At 32.1% G+C, this 19,193-nt stretch overlaps 1 protein-coding gene across 7 annotated transcripts in view; it reads left to right on the forward strand.

Annotated features, from left to right (window-relative positions):
* The window catches only part of Sh (Potassium voltage-gated channel protein Shaker), a 220,172-nt gene that overhangs the window by 126,293 nt on the left and 74,686 nt on the right, over positions 1-19,193 (forward strand). The window contains exon 1 of one of the 7 annotated variants that reach the window (XM_088050411.1): positions 12,766-12,980. The exons of the other annotated variants lie outside the window; for them this stretch is intronic. Coding sequence (XP_087906537.1) covers positions 12,955-12,980 — 26 coding nt within the window. The 5' untranslated portion in view covers positions 12,766-12,954. Of the gene's footprint in view, positions 1-12,765; positions 12,981-19,193 lie in introns of those variants that run through there. 7 annotated transcript variants of the gene reach the window in all.

Consider the following 19,193-nt stretch of genomic DNA (forward strand, 5'->3'; position numbering starts at 1 on the left):
CTATGTTCCTCCGAGAAATTGAAAAAGATGTTATCGGTCCAGATTGAATACCAATTGAATTCGTCACATGGTTGAGAACCAATTGTGCTGGAGATTAAATAAATATGTAGGTATAGAGTGCACCTTTGAGTGGAAATGACACTGGTGTTTATTTTAATGCTAAAACAAAGGAAGACGGAGCTGAGATATCAATAAGCTTCATTCGATATTCCAATCTCAATTGTCACACGTGAAGGCGACACATTTGATTACGTACTTCTTAGCTTGAGAAGCTAAATTGTTTATTACAGATAAATTATTCAATTAAAGACTTGATCTGGAGCCTGCTAATACGGTCCAAATATTCCGCATCTAACCCGTCTCCTAATGTTGTAATTTGGCTCCCGGATAATTTACACCAAGCTTATTATTCCTGCTCTCCTTATCGAAATTTTCCAGGCAAGTGACTTCCATTTAGACAGTGCATAGTCGCTCTATTTTACGCTTGAGGTTATTGTTACAAACTGAAGAAGTTTCCTCCGCGTGTCTTTTCCCGTTCCGCCGACCCAACATCCTTCTTATCGTTCTGGTCCAGTGTACATCGTCGTTGACCCGTCAATGGTATGATTTAACGAAAGCATGAATGAAAATGAGCGCATATATCATCGTGGATGATGTTGACCGGGTCGCAGGAACGGCGAATAAGCGCCACCGTTCCTGCGGCGGCAGCAGGAGAACAGTGGCGCGCGCATTACGTTCCTCTTGTCATGGACCGGCAGTATCGTCTGGCGTCCGCGCGCGTATATTTGCACCAAACCCTCACGTGGTTGCTGTCATTGTCATTTAACACCCGTCTAATACCACACCCCCACGATGACGACCAGATTTGACCACTCTCCTGTGTTTTGTGACTCGAGTGTTGCGTTTCTTGTACCCTGAAACGGTTGGCACCCTTTGTAGGTACCTTTGTTTGCTTAACACTTGGTTCCAAAGTCGGTATTATGATAGCACCAACACGCGATCGTACATAATTTGCTCCTGAAGAATTGTTTAATTAGCGAATGGAGCCAATTGGACGGGATTCTCTTATTGTCCAACCCTACTATTTTCGATTGTTTTCGAACGGCACAGCCGAAAGAGAGAACAAAGTCTAAAGCGATTGGATAGTTTTTACACTAACATCGAGCTAGTTCTCGATTCAGTAAATTTTTGAGCCCCACAAAATAAAAGTAAAGCATAGTTTGGCCTTTTTTATTTTAATTGTCAGTTCTGTGTTAATTAATTATTGTTTTACCATGACTTTTTGCCGCACTTTAGTTGAAATTAATGGAAGCAGAAGTTATCTTTGAACACTTTTGTTCTCCAAAAAAGTATCCTTGGCCATAAAACTAGACACATGTTTCTTCTTTGACAATTAAACTGCGGCTAATTACACCAAAAATGCCATTTAACGTTATGTGAAAACGGCCCTTGAACGGAAATTAAATTCTCTTCATGTCGGAATGAAAAATCTGCCAACAAAGTTCATTTTTGGAAGTTTTAAATGAGTACCTAACTAACAAGGCATCTAAGTTTCGTCTTTTAGATATTTAGCGCCAATTTTTTCTAAAATTTTTTTTTGGAAAATTGAGTGGATATGGGACGAGAGTTTATGTTATTAATTTTGAGGAAAGCTTTTAGTCATTTTTGTTATTTCGAATTTTAATGATTTCGTGCAGATTTCTGCTGTTTTCTTGGAATTCAGCTGTTGAATCATGATAAAAATTGGTGATTTTGTAGATTTCAAGCTCTTCTTTGCGAATCCAAGTCAGAAAACGGCGAGAATCAGCGAGAAATTGTCGATTAGCATCGAAATAAGCGGATTTCTTTATAAATAATAATATATAAATCATAAAACTTTGTAGATCCGTCATTTTTAACACTAGAGCAATCAAATTTGGTCGATTTGTTAAAGTTGAAATGCTTATTAAGTGCACTTAATTTTAAAATTTTAGAACAAAAATTGAAAATTTGAGAATATTTCATTTGCAAGTAGAGTTCAAAACTTTAAATTTTCCAGTAAAATCTGTAAGTCCGTTGGTTTTAAGTGTAAAGCATTCAGATTTGGAGGATTTGTTTTTTTAAAAACGTTTATTAACTATGTCAAATTACAAAATTTTAAAACAAGAATTAAAAAATTTGAAAATTTTTTAATTGTTAGTCGAGCTCAAGACTCAATTTTGTAGATCCGTCATTTTTACCACTAGAGCAATCAAATTTAGTGGACTTATTACAGTTGAAACGTTTATTAAGTGCACTAAATTTTGAAATTTTAGAACAAAAGTTGAAAAATTTGAGATTTTTTCATTTGCAGGAACAGCTCAAAACTCAAAATTTTCACAATCTTATTTTTTAAAAAGCCCTGACATTCCTGTCAAAAAAATTCACATTTGTCAAATTGTCACTAAATGGTGGGAATGTAAACAATAAATTTTATTTTGTCATTTTCCGTGCAAATTAGCAAATATTTTGTTATAAATTTTTGTTTCTTATTATTTGTTCTCAGTGAACTACCTATTAAAAAATGGCATGTATTTAGAACAGGAATCTAATTAATCTAAAGTAGTTTTTTTTTTGTAAATCGGAAAATTCTCTACAGGAAATGTGAAGTAAATGTAAAGCTGTTCTTCAGTAAAAAGTTAAGAGCTTCCTTGAAATTAAAAACTGAAAAACTAAAAATCAGAACTTGCAAGTCGGTGCTGCCAAATTGAAAATCACTGTCTCCTACTTCCGTGTTTGTTTTTGTCACTAATTTTCCCACACCTCCACGGTTTATTCGTCCCGAATCGTTCAATTTCTGAAACGCTTTACAAATTTTCACCCATTTTCTGTCAAACATGATAAATAGCTGTTTAAGCTATACCGTTCAAATGAAAGTAATAACATCCACTTTGCTAATGTTATGTAACAGGGGAGACACAAGGCTTTTACATTTTTATTTTTTTATTGTATCCTTCGTTTGCGGTCGGATGTAACGGTGCTTATACTTTTCTGTCACGATATCGGAACTTCGTCCTGCGTGTACTGCTGGAAACGCGGGAGGAGTTTCGGTCGAACTGGATAAAGAAACTAACACGGAAGATTTGGGGGAGCTAAAATCGGCTGTTTTAAGAGATTTCTTATTAATGAAGAAACACTTTTAGAAGTGAAGAATGTTCAAAAAAATATTCTGGAGTAATTGCTCGTTCCGATATGTCCGCCATTAAACCTTTCAATCATTTCTTTATTATGTTGTTGCGTTTTATGGCAACATCATAGCCCCATTAATTAGCTTGAATGACATTAATGTCTCCCATTTTTAAAAACCATTTAGATTACTTGATACAACTCTGTCAAGTCAAAGTGTCTGAATTTTATGCAGTTTCTGAATCAAAATTGACCTTCAACATTCCACCGCGCTCCTTTTTGACAAACAACTTTTTAATTAAAAATGCACAAGAATGTTCTTCTGGAAACTCGCAACATCGAGCGATTGTTTGCACTTTATTAAACTCCACCACCACCGCTCTCCAACTTTAAAATTTCAAACAATTCAAATCAGTAGATAAAAATAATCCGATTCGCTTTGCATCTGTTACTACTTTGTTAAGAGTTTTCGGATTAAGATCTTTTAAAAATAGATAAATATGACTACGAGTCGTGTAAATCATTTTTATTAAAAGCAATTCGCACTGACAAATATCGTCTCGACGTAATTGTGTCAGAGCGAGAAATAATTTTCGCGGAACAAGATCTTGTTTTGTTGCGGAATTTTATGGAAAAAGTGATTTATTGATAAGGGGTTTTCACATGAGCGGAGTGTGAAAAAGAAAGTAGTGAATGAAAAACCCGACAAGTTGGCAATTATTTCTGGAGGACTTTTGCTCCGGCTATGTGACTTATTGTACAGGGTCCGTTAACACCCGTGTTCTTCTTCCCTCCATAATGGCTTTTAAACAAGAAGCTATAAATATATTTTTTCTATTACATGTTGAGGAACTGTAGCGTTTCAAATTGATCTAATCAGTTTTATTCAAGTCATAACCATATGTGATATACAGGTGTCCCAGAATGCTCGCACTTCCTTTGAATGGGAAATTCTCCAATGTTTAGTTTGAGTTGGCCAATCACAGCGCTTGAATGACAAAATGCAGAGTGATGGAAAAAAGGCGCCCATGCTACCTATTATGCTACAGCTAATTCTTTTCAGAGCCCAAAATTGAAAACCAAAATAAAATTAGTGCTTTTTTAAACTAAAATACAAGCTTTCTTTTTGTATAAACTTTTTATAACAATTTCATTGTTAGACATCACATTTTTTTACAGTTAATGATATTCTGTATCAAAACATGAACAAAAAGTGTTTTAAACCAAGTTTTCCAAATTTGTATTTCAAACATTCCCACGTTGCTACGGAAACAAAGCTATTACATCGTTCCGTATCAAAATGGGATATTATAGCACTGAAAACGAATGCGAAAATAGCAAAAATTGCTCTGTTACAAGAACAAATTAGAAAAAATAGTATAAAAACCTTGTTCCTAAGGCCATTACGGCACTCATTTTTTTTTAAATTAGCGGCTTTGCCGCTCGTTTTATAAACTTGGATTACTGCCTTAAAATTTGCCTTATGAAACTCAGTGTTTTAATTCTAAACTTTTAAAAATACCTAACATTTCTTGGCTTTGCAGAAAATTGTTGCAACATTGTCAAGCTCTTAGTGACAGTTGCTTAGTTACGCAGACTACCGATTGTAAATTTTTGTTAGAAAGGGTTGAGCAACATTGCTAAGTTTTTTCCTTTGAAAAAAAATTCATATTGTAAAAAGGAGTAGGCTTAGACTAATTTTGCTTTGATTTCTGAGATAATTTAACTGCACTAATAGGCGCCTTTTTTCATCACCCTGTATAATTTAAATTTAAATTTAATAATAAGTTTAGTTTCCTGTGAACATTTTTCCTTATATTGCACTCAGATTCTCTGTGATTGATGCTTGTAACTTGAATACTATGAATAGTGCAAGCGTTTTGGGACACAATTTTAACAAACAATAATTTTATCCTCATTAGGTCAAAATTTTCAAACTGTGAATTTTTTTGGCGCGGGACATTAGTGTTGGTCGAACAGTTCATATAATTCATAGCTCAGGTTTTTGGTCTATTTATTAACCCTAAGAACTTTTGTGCAGACAAGGTGAAAACTTTTAAAGTTGCATTGAAAATAATTGTTTTCAACACAACATCATAATCAACAGTCTGACAGGAAATCAGTGACCCAGTTTTTGTTTTTACCTTTTCAGGTGTTTAAGCTAAAGCTTGATGATGATTGCTTGAATTGTAATTATTTTTCAAATTGTGTACTTTTGTTTTGTTTATTCGTTTCTCATTATAAATGTCAATACTGTTATAACGACATAACAATTAATTCTCTTTAAATATAAATGTGATTAATCTGTTTCAATTAATACTCATCTCGTGTTTATTGCGCTTTCTGATTATTGACATACACACACCTATGCATGACTATGTTGTTCGCGGATGTATTATTCACATATGTTGCATATCGATTTTTGCCTTACACCGGTTGTTTCATGTTTTTAAAAAGATTTGTAGAGATCTATTATAATGCGATTTACTATATTTGCGAACAAAATTTTAGTATTTTGATTCCAGATAGCTAATTGAACATTTCTTTTTCAATGAATGTAAAAATTCATTGTTTTTGAGTTTGAAACATTGGAGATTGGAAATTTTAATTGGAAGCAGCAGACCGAGAATTTCTGTTCAAACAAGTTGAAAATTTGTTATTTTTTACAAAAAAAAATTGTAATTGGAGGATCCACACCTTCAGAGTAATTTTTTTATGGAAATATTAGCCTGAGCATTTCTTTCAATGTAATCTAAAAGCTATTTTCTCAATACATGAACATTTGGGATTTTCAGGTTTGAACGGAACAAATGTGCGAGGTAATCAGAAATTGGAACACAATGGAGATAGCACACTGAAATTTTATCCAACTTTAAAATGCTATGAATATTCCAAATTTTTTTGATAGATAGAAGAAATTGTCAAAAGTACTGAACATTTTAAGTCAGAAAAATTAGTATGTTGGTTGGAGATTAACAAATATACAAATGACATATTTCATCGTTATAGGAGCGACATGACATATGTCATTTAATACATTTAATCCAATCACGTCTTGTGATAAAATGAAGCAATTTTGCTTCTAGTTGCAAAGATAGCTATTTTCAAATTCAGTTACAAAACGACACTAGTTCTGTTGCAAAACAGTCAAAAACTGTTCATCTAGAGATAAAATGTCACTTTTTGCTACTAGTTGCATGACACTGCCAAATTCTCTCAGAAGAAAATGTCAAGTCCTGTCATATCTTTATATTGATTCGTTTTTAGAAAAAAATATTGTATGTAATTCACTTGTCTATACGTCATTTCTTTGACAAAGAACTTACTAATTTACAAAGCAACTGAGTAATTTAAGAAATTAGTAGAATTTGAAATGTAAGTTAGACCTGTAATGAATACTAGCCAATTTTGAATAATTGATGGCTTCACAAGCAACTGATGAGTTTTTTAATATGTAATAGCAAAATATCCTGATGAAAAACGTAAAGTTAATAAAGTACCTGCGAATCTGCACTGAAACAATAAAAATAAGTTTATTACTGATGTTGCTTCAATTTGCTGACAATCTCACAAATGTGATAATACGTGTTTGACATTTGGCAAGAATTTCAGGATTTCGAAAAATCATAAATAGTTTTTTGTTTGAGTAGCCTATAAAATGTGCTTTTGGAAATGCAAGTAAAGTGTTAAAACCCAAACCGGGAGAGCGAGGATTTCAATTTCCGTGCATTTTCAAAGCATTTTTCAATTTGTGCGCCGACAATTAATAGTTATTTATTTTGACTTCTGGTTTGAATTTGTAACATCATTCACCCATTTAGGAACATTTTATCGCTTGTGGTTTAGGTTGATAGCACCAAATTCAAATCGAACAAGAAGATTAATGTAAATGTCAGAATTTCGTGCTGTTGTAAATTTTTGCTGTAAGTTTACCTTTATTACTTTTAACGGTCATTGACCTCCACAACGGCTCACGAATTAACACAATTGACATTTATGCAGTGATGCCAACTAGCAAAATTAAACCAACGATCTCATTCTTCTTTCTTTGGACGCTTTAGATCGTTTGAATTCTCTTAATTTTCAATACTTTAAGTTTCCAAAAAAATTATTCTTCTAAATTTACTTGATCCTCTTAAACTATTTTTGCTTTGTTCCTATGCATTCTAGCTCTACATTTTTTAAATTTTTAGACACGGATTAAATAAAATATTTGAATATTAATTTGCAGTGGAAACTCCAATAACAATCAATTTATTTATAAAATATAAAGCCAATAACCAATGATATTTAAAATCTGCTAATATGCATGGTAGTTGTTTGATGTAAAACATCCTCTATTAAGCTCTGTAAGCTCCCAATAAAAACAAATAATATGCGAAAATTTTCATAAAATCACCACTGGTTTCCTTTCAAACAAACATTGAACATAAAATAGAGTTCCATATTATACTGAAATTGTGACAGCTCCATTCCATGTCAATCTCTTCAGGCAGTTTTTCGTTAACCGCCAACCGACTCTTTTACTCCGCGTCCATCTGCTCATATGTCCCATCATATTGACCGGACTTTTTCCCTCATCGTCTTATTTCTGATTTTATCTGTCTTCTCTAGTTCTCTATTTATCGTTAATTTTGTTGCTTAGAGTCCATACGTCTTTAAATTCCCGGACTTTATACTCTTGCTACGTTCTATAAAATGACCTTATCACTTCATACTGGTCTCTGGACACGTCATATTGTTAAGTGCTGCCTATAAATTATCTCTCTGAAGTATCAAACGTCTTTTCGAGATCAATAAAACACAAATGTGTAGCTCCTTCGAGAGTTTACGCTCCAATTTTAATCGTCTTCACGGTTTTTGTAAGAATGTATGAAAGTTAATATTATTAATTTTGTCGTTTTGGAGGGAAAGGTGATTTCTTTTCGTTCCTCCTGAATATGAGTCACGAAAGCGCATTTTGAAACATCGGGAAATTTATCAAGAAATTTATCCTTGCAGACGGAAATTGAGGAAGTTCAATCACCATTGTTCAATGTCCTATTTCGGTAATAGGACGTTACAATAATGTCTCGGGTTTCACCAAGTAATGCAGTCTTAAAAAGAAGTTTTCTCATGTTTTACGCGTGTAACACATAAAACAGTCTCCAACAGTGAAAACTTACAAATGACAGGAGTACACAAATCCATGAATTTGCAACAAAGCTCAGCCCTGAAAATCCTGCACGTTTATTCAAACGATTTTTCTTGAGGATTTCTTAGTTTGTAATTGAGCAACTACTTTTCCGTGGAGTCTAAAATAAAAACATTATCGATGGGGTGTTTATTTGAATGCGTGAACGGTGTATACTAACGCGAACGATGACATGAGGGAGTGGTGGCTGAACCAGTCCATGCACACATTTATTATTAGTCGACAACATGGAAGCTTTTGCTTGTAAAACCCAAAGTTCCGCTTCGCACATCCACCTTTTTGTTCTAGTCATTATTGTAATTATACAGTTAGAACTCCCCCTTCAACTTGCACGCATAAATTCACCAGAAATTCTCGTGATAAAAGGGGAAAATTCGTCACCGATGGAAAATTTCCGAAAAGAGACGTTTTTCTAATTACGTCGTTCGTATAGACAAGACGCGGATCGATCGAACGAAAGACAGTTAGAGCAAATTCCGGGGAAACTGATGAGAAAATGTTGAATAAAAAAGAAAGATTAAGGCTATTAAAAGTTTTCAAGTGGAACGCGTCTTACGCCAGGTGTTGTGCCGATTTGACTTTTTATCGTGTTTGGATTCTAAAAATACATTTGATTTTAATTTTATAGACATTTGTTGATTTGGTTTCATGACCTACCATAAATTCAAAATGTGGCTGCCGCCAAAGAAATCTATAATTGACATATAATAAGAATACCTTTTTTAGAATTTCTCGGTTTTCCGTTCAACCACGCTTTCGAAACTTGCAACTATAAATATTTGTAACACATTTGTCACTTTATAGCGATCTTGTTTATCTAGTAGATCTAAATCTAAAACCTACTTATTTTTACATTCCGTTGTAACAGATTTTATTTTTACGCCTAAATGAACGAAATGAGAAAATTACGTAAATTGGCCCATAGAAGTATAATTTATAATTTCTCCTGCATAAACTATTATTTTACAACAGGTTTTCGAGATAACATTTTTATAATATTTGGCATTCATGAATCACTCAAATAAACTTTACGAATTCTCTATGGAACCATAAATATGAGGCGATCGATTTTATGGGTTTCACAGCGAGTTTGTCTAGGAACTTTACTGTCTCTTTAGAAGAGCAGACGGTAGTTTGTATTCCGAGGTGCGAAAATCTCTATTTTTAGTGTACCAAGGCCAAAAAGTGTTCCTTTCTCGGCCGAGTCGTATTTTAATGACCAAGGCGACAACCGACTTTTTCTTTCGTAACGTGAAACATAATTATATGTGGAATATGGAATATGTCACTTTCATTTGAGGTCAGGAGAATGACATGTAGAATTCATATGAAATGAACATCGTCAAAACATATTGTTTCTTTTAGATGGTGGGTCGTAGGAAAAATAGTGTACGAAACTCCTCGGAAAATCTCATGTAAATTTGTATTGTATAATCAAGCTGGTTTCTTTTTGTTCATTCTTTAAATAATGAACCGTCAAAATAGGAATTAAAATGACACTTTTTTTGTGTCTCTGACTGTTTAAATTGGTCCAGGAAATAGCCTACAATTGCGATACATCTGATGACAATATTTGTTACATTCTAACATTTTTTCGGAATTAATTTCCTCTGTTTTATTACACCGTGCGGTTGCACAGTCAGAATTCAATTTGTCTGACAAGGAATGTTAACAGGTCGCGATTTTATTACAAATAAGAATGGCAAATAATTATTTCACTGGTAAATGCCTTGTAAAATCTATTCGGGTGGTCTATTAATTTCATAAATCTAGAATATGACCAGCAGTTTTCATAATTTTAAAATAAACCTAGTTTACAGTAGCAGTTGGTTGCTATTGACAAGTTCTTATTTATTCATGCTTGTGATTTACTACCAGTAATGTTCCAGTGACTGTTCAAAAGTGAGAAATAAGTAGGTTAAAGATCGGGAAGTAATTGAGTTAACTGAAAAGACCAGATGTCAATGATTAAATTTTTAGCAACATGTACATGTATTGAAATCACTCCCACATATTTCCATTTCAATAAAATACGATGTTCTACCAACGTCCAATCATAAATTTTATTTGTAATTAAAATTACAGTTGAGCAGATTGTAGTTAAGTAAATTAATTATATTAAACGTATTTTTTAATATAAATAAATTAAATACAGAAGATGACTGTTTGTAATAACAAAACCGGGAAGTCGCACAACTGAGGTAAATATTAAAATCTTCTAACCACAGCAAGTCATAAAATAAGAGAGTTATTATTTTAGAAAACGACTATGACAATGATCATTATCTAAAGTAATCCCGCGAAGTTGAAAATAACTTTATTGCCAGAGGCGATTTATAGGCTCTTAAGTGTGTTGTAGGACACTCAAGGTGCGATTTAAGATACCGCATATTTATATAACACCAAAGAAAAGTTTTTGATAATAAAATGACTGAGAGAGTGTACCTACTCATGCCAAGATATAAATTATAAAACTATACCAGATGTTCCACGGATTGCCGAACATAGGCAAATAACATGAGAATTTGAATTTTATTTTTTTCTTGCTCCTCCGAATCTGCAAATTAAATTCGGTTAATAGCGGACTGTGCTTTAAGAAGTTCTTAATTCAATAAGCATTTTTAGGATCCAATGTTACGTTACTCAAAAAAATCAAATCAAAAATTTATACAGTAGACTCGCGATAGTGTTAGTTCACACTTAAGGCAAGCCTTGTTCACATTTACGAATTGTTTATAGTACTGTTACTATAAAGAACTTTTATTAAACAATCGACGTAGACTGATATATAAATTTATTTTTAAGAATAACTTGTAAGTTTTGTCTGTTTTAGCTTCATTTGATTCATTTTTTTTAAACCATCAACATCGCAATTTTTACATGGTGCAACGTCGCCTAAAGAGATTGTCTGGTAAAAAAACAAACGCCAAATTAGTGACATTTCTGAAAATTACGCAGTTTTTTCTTTAAAAACGACTCTTTTGGTTTGTTGATTAAAAAATTCTGCAGTATCTAATAACAATAAATTATAGAAAATTTTAAAACAGATGATGTGAAAAATTATGAACTCTAAAGACGAATTTTTAGTACAAACTTTATCTTGAACATGTGGCAATGAATTCATTGACATGCTTTTCGTTCTTTAGCAATTTGGCATCTATTTGGTACTTTCAACTCCCACTGTAAGTTACTGTTCAGTCATTCAAATACAAAATTGTTTTGCCGAACTCTAAACATAAAATAAGAAAATAATTAACACAATAAACCTGTAAATACATGTGATGTGTTCATTTGTAACAGGTCTTTATGTAGGTATTATTGTTTTGTCGTTTCTTAATTAAATTTACTGCAAATAAATAGAGTAATATAATTCATTTTCCGGTTATTTCAAACGAACGTCTTTGTAATGAACCGGACTGGACCATTTTATGCTCCTAATAAAAACAGATATGAAATGTTACTAACATTTATTTGCTTGTTAAAAAAGAAACAATTAGTATGTGCCTATCTGAAGGAGATTGTTGTTTTTATATTGATTTACTTCGACTTTCTAGGTTCTTGAAACTTGACTTTATAGACACAGTTAGATTTAAAAAAATTGTGCCATTTTTGTTGACTTGAGATTTGTTTAATAAAATTGTTCTGCAAACATAATTATGCTATTCTTATCAAAAATACGGTCATGTTTTAACTTCAAGCCTAGCCATTATGAAACTACTTATTTACTGATTATTTTTATGCAGATGGGTCAAAGTTTTCACCATTAAAACAAACTTAAAGTATAATTTCTAATTCTCTGTAAAGTCTGAGTACAGACTATTTGGGGTAACAAAATCTGTTTGCATTTCTTACAAAGTCGTCTGATGATTGTAAAAATGATTCAAACACAACAAAAATAAGATGATATATGAAATTAACTGTGTAAATTGTGTCAAATTCGTAATTACCCGATTGATTGAAAGGGCTCTCGTAGAATTGCAAAAACGAAAATCATTAATTGCATCGCGACATTACTATTTCAGCACTGCAGTTGAAAGCTTCGCACATTTCCATCAATCAATTGCATTGAGCTTTTGCCTAAGCACCACAGTAGTGAACGAGAACACATTCGTGATTGCATAAGGAGTGTCCAGACGATAATTAAAAAGTCGTAGAGTTAGATATTGAGCCGAAATCATCTGCCAAGTAGTTAATATTCGTTTCGTAAAGCTCATTTATTCTGTTTAGTGGGTCAGGACGTTCCAAAACATTGCAGATGTATGCAGATAATCATCGATCCAGAAATTCAGATTTATCAAGGAAGGGGTTCTGACCCCCCGAACACAGTAGACTGTAGTATAGCAACTTTTGGGTCGCAGACACTGTGCGTGTGGTCACCTTTTGGGAATCTCTTACCGGACAATAAAAATAAACGCGAATTTCAGGCAAAGCGAGCAGAATATGATGATCGTGTCGTAAAATGCAGACGTAATCACAAGAGCGCGTATTGTTTTGGTGCTGTAGCAAAATGGTAAACAGGTGTACTTTATTTGCAATTCGGATTTTTAGTGGCAAATCTCACATTTCTTGAAAAGTGCTTGCTTTGAGTGAACGATCAAACAGCCTACTCATGAGACATGCAGATGATATTAGTCGCAGGAGGGTAAGTTTTTTCGCAATTATTTGTTAGATTAGTCCGACTGCTTTGTGCTGCTAATGTGACGACTTCTGCAAAAGCAGTGCTACCAGTGCTACGATAGAGGGCGGCCTTGGCATAACATCATTCAAAAATAGGCCAATTGGTGGCAGTTGGTGGAAATACTTCGACGCGGACGAATCTTTTATTACGGCTGACGGAACACAATTAGAAACAGAAATACACTTTTGTGGATTAACGATTTTAGGACGTTTTATTTTAATTCATTCTTCTCGACGGAATCTGTTTCATCCGCAAGATGAATTTGTTGTAACTAATATAATAATAATTACCCAAAGATCTCCCGAGATGCAGGTAATTAAGCAGTCAAGCTTAAAATAAACTTTCCAAGCGTGTTCCGTGGTTTCTTCTTCTCATTAATTTGAATTGTAATAATAACGCTTGGAATTTATGTTTCAGTTTATTGCAAAATATGCAACAAGAATTTAAAATTAATTATTCCATTCATTTTTTTACAGACTTAACTGTTTATTCTAAATTCTGTTCAATGTTCTGTTCTTATTATTTTAATACATAAACTCATTCTGTATTTTTGTTTACATCTTATTTAGCTGCTTCAGATCTGCATGATTCAAATTAGTTTCTTGAATGTTTTTAGAGCATATTTTAAAGTGTACTTTATTTAAATTCAGTTAAATGCAGTGTATTATGTAAAATAGCTAAAATTTAAAATTTAAAATTAATTGTTAATGTTGACATGTCAAATGACTTTTATTGTTGTCAGTGAAAATTGAACAAAATAACTGGGAAGGAAATTTAAGTTTTATAGTTACTAAACATGGCAAATGTGCTTTTTACATGTCAAAATCAGAAAAAAAAAACTACTAAATAAAATACTTTTATTTTTATTTATCATAATATTTAGACTTGCATTTTTCATTCAGTTTCTTCAACAATGCAATTAACCCTTTAACTGTTGTAAACGTATTTGTACGTTTTGATATTTTTTTCATAAACTACAAAATATGAGAATTTGAAATTTTGGAAACGAAAATAAGCAAATAAGACAAATACAATGACAATATTCACATATTCGTAACATTTCCGGTTAGGCCGGAAGTAGTAGTCAACTTGATTATTTTTCGATTCTACATTCAAATTAAGGGTGACTTTATGTATAATGTCCTATTCATAAATTTAACCATTTTAGAGATATTTTGATTTAAAAAAAAATGCACAACAAAAGTGTTTTTTTTTTCCGATATAAGTTTCCTATAATTTATTTAGAATTCGCCACGTTAATTGGAAAATAAGCACAATACAAACGTACAATAAAATTTTGCGTTAACTAAATGTATTGAACACATATTCCCTACTAAAAATACGGAAAAAGAAGTGTTTTTACTCTTTTGTTTTCAATTTTTTTAAGCATGCTTTGGAAAGTTAACCAATTCAATTTTATGTGGATCTTTTATAAACAAATTTAATGGTCTAATAGAAATAAAAAATTCTCAAAAATTTTTGTGGGACTGTTTTTTTTGTAATGCAAACTTAATTTATTTTTTTTAAACATCGAGACATTTCAGTAATGATACACTATAGGTATAGCACGTATAGAAAGTGATCTTCAGTTTGCATATAGAATTCAAAAATGCAATAAAATATAGTACACATACAGGGTGTTTTGGAAATACACTACCAAAGAAAACACGGTAATTGGTGGAGACAAGTAGAATCAATTGGCAAAAAATGTTTTATGTAAAAGTCTTTTCGTTTTCTAAATAAAAATAATCGAATATTTGGTCAAAATTTTCTGTTCGCCACTGGATTAAAGATTATAATCTTGATTGCTTAGCAACAATCCAAGGTTTGTTCTTTAAGGTGGATATTTTAATCAGTGGTGTTTCAAGCTAGTGGTAAAAGGCGTTCTTTTTATCGTGATTAATAATACATAATTTAAATGGTTATCTGAACGACTACTAATACATTTTAAGGAATTATTGGAAAAATATGAATTTCTTTCAGTGAGATTTAGCGTTAGGTACCAGTGACTGTGTGCATTATGTAATTACAATGTTAAATTTAGATTTCAAAATCTCAAACTAGGAACATAATACGTGTATAAAATTCAAAATTTTGCATTAAATTTTGTAGGTTTTAAAGTAATTCATTTAAATCTGGTGCATTAATTTTCAATGATTTATTGAGAATAATAAATTACAACATTTTTAAAAAAATGATTATAAGTTTACAGTTTTTAATTTGCGAGTGAAAAATTTCAAATAAGTTTTTTTCATCGGAGCTTTAAAGTGTGCTTTATTTGTATCATCACTATTATGATGTACTTTACATGTAAGCATAGAAACGTATTAGATACAACTTAATGTTCATGTTTCGATAAAATGTTTTATTTAAACTCTAAATTTAACGTTAAAGCATTAACATTTGGTGAAACACGTTTATTAGGCGTAATAAATAGTACTATTTTAAACGATTAGTAAGAATTTTAGTCTCACTGTTTCAATACTAAAGTAATAAAATTTGGTGGACTTTGGCGTAGATGTGGATACTTATTCTTGATGTTTTAGATCATAGACAGTGAGTTGCACATCAAAGTTGTCAAATCTTGAGTCAACTTTTTTAGAACAAATTATTTACGTTATTATGCTTGTAATTAATGGTGATTTTTTCAGAAGAATTTGTCGAAAGTTTAACAGCTTATTATGTTTAGTATTTTTATCTATCTAAATCTAAATTGGCCAACAAAACCTACGAAAATGTATTTGGGTTGTATTTCGCATTTAGTTAGGCTTATTAACACTATTGGACCATGCTGTATGTATCGAGCGATCAAATAAAAAATCATCCTCAGTCCACCTTTGGATTTCCATATTGTGTCTTTAATTGCCACTTTGACAGCTGCCAATTTTAAGGTTATTAGATGGAAACTGTCATGAAATGCAAAAAATGGAAGAGAAGGGTACGTGTTGCGATTAATTTTTCATAAGAGGACTTTTTGCAACACGGTTCAAACATAGATCTTAATCTATTGTTAAAATTTTCACAAAATTCTCCGTTTGATGACGTCAGTTTACTTGACAGAAACAAAAAACTGTTTCATCAATCAAAGACTTGACTTGCAATTTTAAAGCCAACTGAGGATTTTTTTTTATCGCACGTTATAAGTAAAAGTATAATGTCTCATTTTGTTCACGCAAAAAGTTGGCAACAAATGGCATTATATGTACAAAAATTGAATACAAGATTTTATTAAGAGACTCTGTTGGTTGCAATTAGAGCATCAAAATAATTGACAGAAGTAAAGACAGTGACAAATTGTTAGTGTTAGAAATTCTGCGTTGTCTTGGAAATGTGATATAATTTAACTTGTGAAGTGATAGGGTGTTTTGTCTGTCTCAAATGAGAATAAAGACCATTTTCTTAGTGCATTTTAGATAGTAGATATTTTTTATTTCTAGGAGAAGATCTTTAGATCTTTAGATTATTTATTATTCTTAACCTGTCAAAACAAAATCTCTTTTCAATTTCTTATAAATTGTCACTTTTTCCGCTGAGTTCTTTAAATTCTCGAAATTTCGTTGAAAAACATTTTAGCCCGTATCAATTATTCTAAGTACACCATTTCCATCAATATTGTAGTTTACAAAATGTAACAAATCGCCCGCAATTCAGTTCCTTCTCAAACTAGAAATAGACACAGTGCAACAATTCCTCTTGTGATTGTATTTCACCCGAATGTTACTAACAGAAACGCACTGTACAATAAAAGCCCCGTATCGATCGTTCATTTTAAAATTAAAGAGTAAAGACATGTCAGTTGAATCCTGAAAATCTCATTTGTAATGTTGAAAAACAAGCAGACAAGTTAATGTATAAAATCCTCGTTTCCCAATTTCAAAGTTGTGGCAGGAGATGACACATTGCCAAAAAACAAATCCGGTTGAGCAAACGGGCTCTGAAGAATTGCCAAATCGAGCAAAAACGTTTTAATGGAGAGAGAAGGCCGGATGTATTTCATTTTGTAAGAATAGAATGTGTTGTACAATGTCGGAATAGAATAGAGAACGACTTTTATCATGGAAAGAGGATTATTTAAGGCTCGGGAAGTAAATATCAATTCTGATTAACTCGGCGCTATATGGGTTTTGATGAAAGGGAACAAAGTATTAGGATACGTTTTACCTATTGTAACCTCGCTTTTTACTTATAATGAAAGAAAAATCGTAAAATAGTTGATTACTCAACGTGTGAGGTAAGTTGAATTTTAATTACGTGTGAACCGAAGGCGAATGAGGTATAGAATTCACGTGTAATTAAAATTCAGATTACCCGACGGTTTAAGAAAATGCAGTGTATAGCAACGTGTCAAATGCACACAAACTTTTCTTTTGCATGAATAAAGGAAAATTTGTAGAAAAAGCATAGTGTAGAACTCAAGAGAAATACCCATTTCCTACTCGTATGAATGGCTGGGAAATGAGTACAATTTTATGCTCCTTCTACAATATCTACGATCGTACTGTAAAACAGCAATTACATCACTTATTTTATTTAGTTATTTACATCCGAACAACTTACAGTGTGAGATTTGTATAACGATTAATGTTACGATATAACGTAAAATTAGAGGTGTTGTCAGCTTGAATTAAACTCGGCGCAAAGTTGCATTTTTGGCATCATTACCATTTTCTCAGTGACGTTCGTGCAAGGAAATTGACCATGATTTTTCAGTCAGAGTAAAGAGTTTTGCAATATAAAAATATTGCTACGTTACTGGAAAAACCCATGAATAAAGAAGGGCAAACTAAGTCACATTGAATCTTGCGTCAACAGTGTATCTTCTAATAGATAGCGCCACAACAAAATATTTTTTTTCATTCTAAAGTTAGAAAAATCATCTTGTCAGTGTGATCTAACCTGCTAAATCAGGTCTTTAATCGTGTAAATTAGACGTCAAGAGTTAAACAGCGGAACATTTAAAATCACTCTGTATATTGTGTGTTCATTTGACACTTGAAGATTTTGATTAAATCTACATTACTACAGGGCGTTTTCCATGAAAACTATCGAACGATCTAAAATAAAGATAAAGTCGCATGTATCGATTAATGGCTAATGATATCCTTCAATGTGAAATTACAGGATTAGAGTTATGGTCGAAAGAGTCAAACAATGGTAAAATAAATCTGACTGCATATAACTTTTATATTCATTTAATTAACCAATTTTTGCATTTTAAATCAATTCCTAATCGATGTTTATTGTTTCATGACATCATAACTTTGAGATTTTCATTTACAGTTGCGTCGCAAAACGCGGATTAACTCAGTGGATTGTAAAATTCTGCAATTAAAAGTGCATTATAATGCAATTTTTATTGTTCTAAACCTTTTAGTTTTTACGACAGAGCTAGTTGCAGGAAATGCGACGATGTATGAAGTTCAATTTATAGAATAATAAGATGAAGTTTTCAGGTTCCTTTTACTAAGAGAAAAAGATTTAACCAACAAGTTTGTTAATAAGTTCGAAATATCTCTACTGAGTCGGACTCATATCTATTCATTGCGCTGCAGCACAATTTTACTTATGTGACCACCAAATTGACTAACACGTAAAAACGTTCGATAATAGGTGTCATTAATGAACGAATTTAGACCAAAAATCGTGCATTATTAACATCTATTAATGAACGGTCTATGGGAAAGTTTTAATTTTTGACGGTCTGTCAAAATACTGTGTGTTTTTGAAATACACTTCCAAACACACCAAGATAATTGGTACAAACAAGTAGAATAAACTGACAAAAAATGCTGTACGTAAAAGTCTTTTGGTTTTTAATTCGATTCCTTAAGGTTGCCAAAGACCGTGTTTAATTTTTGGTAATGAATTTCAAAAGCACTCTGTATATAAAATTGGGCAATTTAAATAAATTGCAAACTGACAAATAACCAATTTTGGTAAGAATGATATTTGAAAAATTGTCAAAGAATTCTTCGAGCTTTGCACACTTCAGAATGTAAATTGACCTCATTTTAATTTTTTTTTTCTTTTTCAGGTAAGTCGACTTTTCCCTAAGTGCGACTCTATTATTGGATGGCAATTTAGTAAGTAAAATTTTTTCATCTAAATATTAAAAACGAACACAAAAATTCAATTCAGCAAAAAACACACCAACTTCTTTGTTATCAAACAACAAGA

This window comes from Gnatocerus cornutus, chromosome 2 (genome assembly GCF_029298725.1).
Source record: "Gnatocerus cornutus isolate USDA-ARS CGAHR chromosome 2, icGnaCorn1.1, whole genome shotgun sequence".
Classification (NCBI taxonomy): domain Eukaryota; kingdom Metazoa; phylum Arthropoda; class Insecta; order Coleoptera; family Tenebrionidae; genus Gnatocerus; species Gnatocerus cornutus.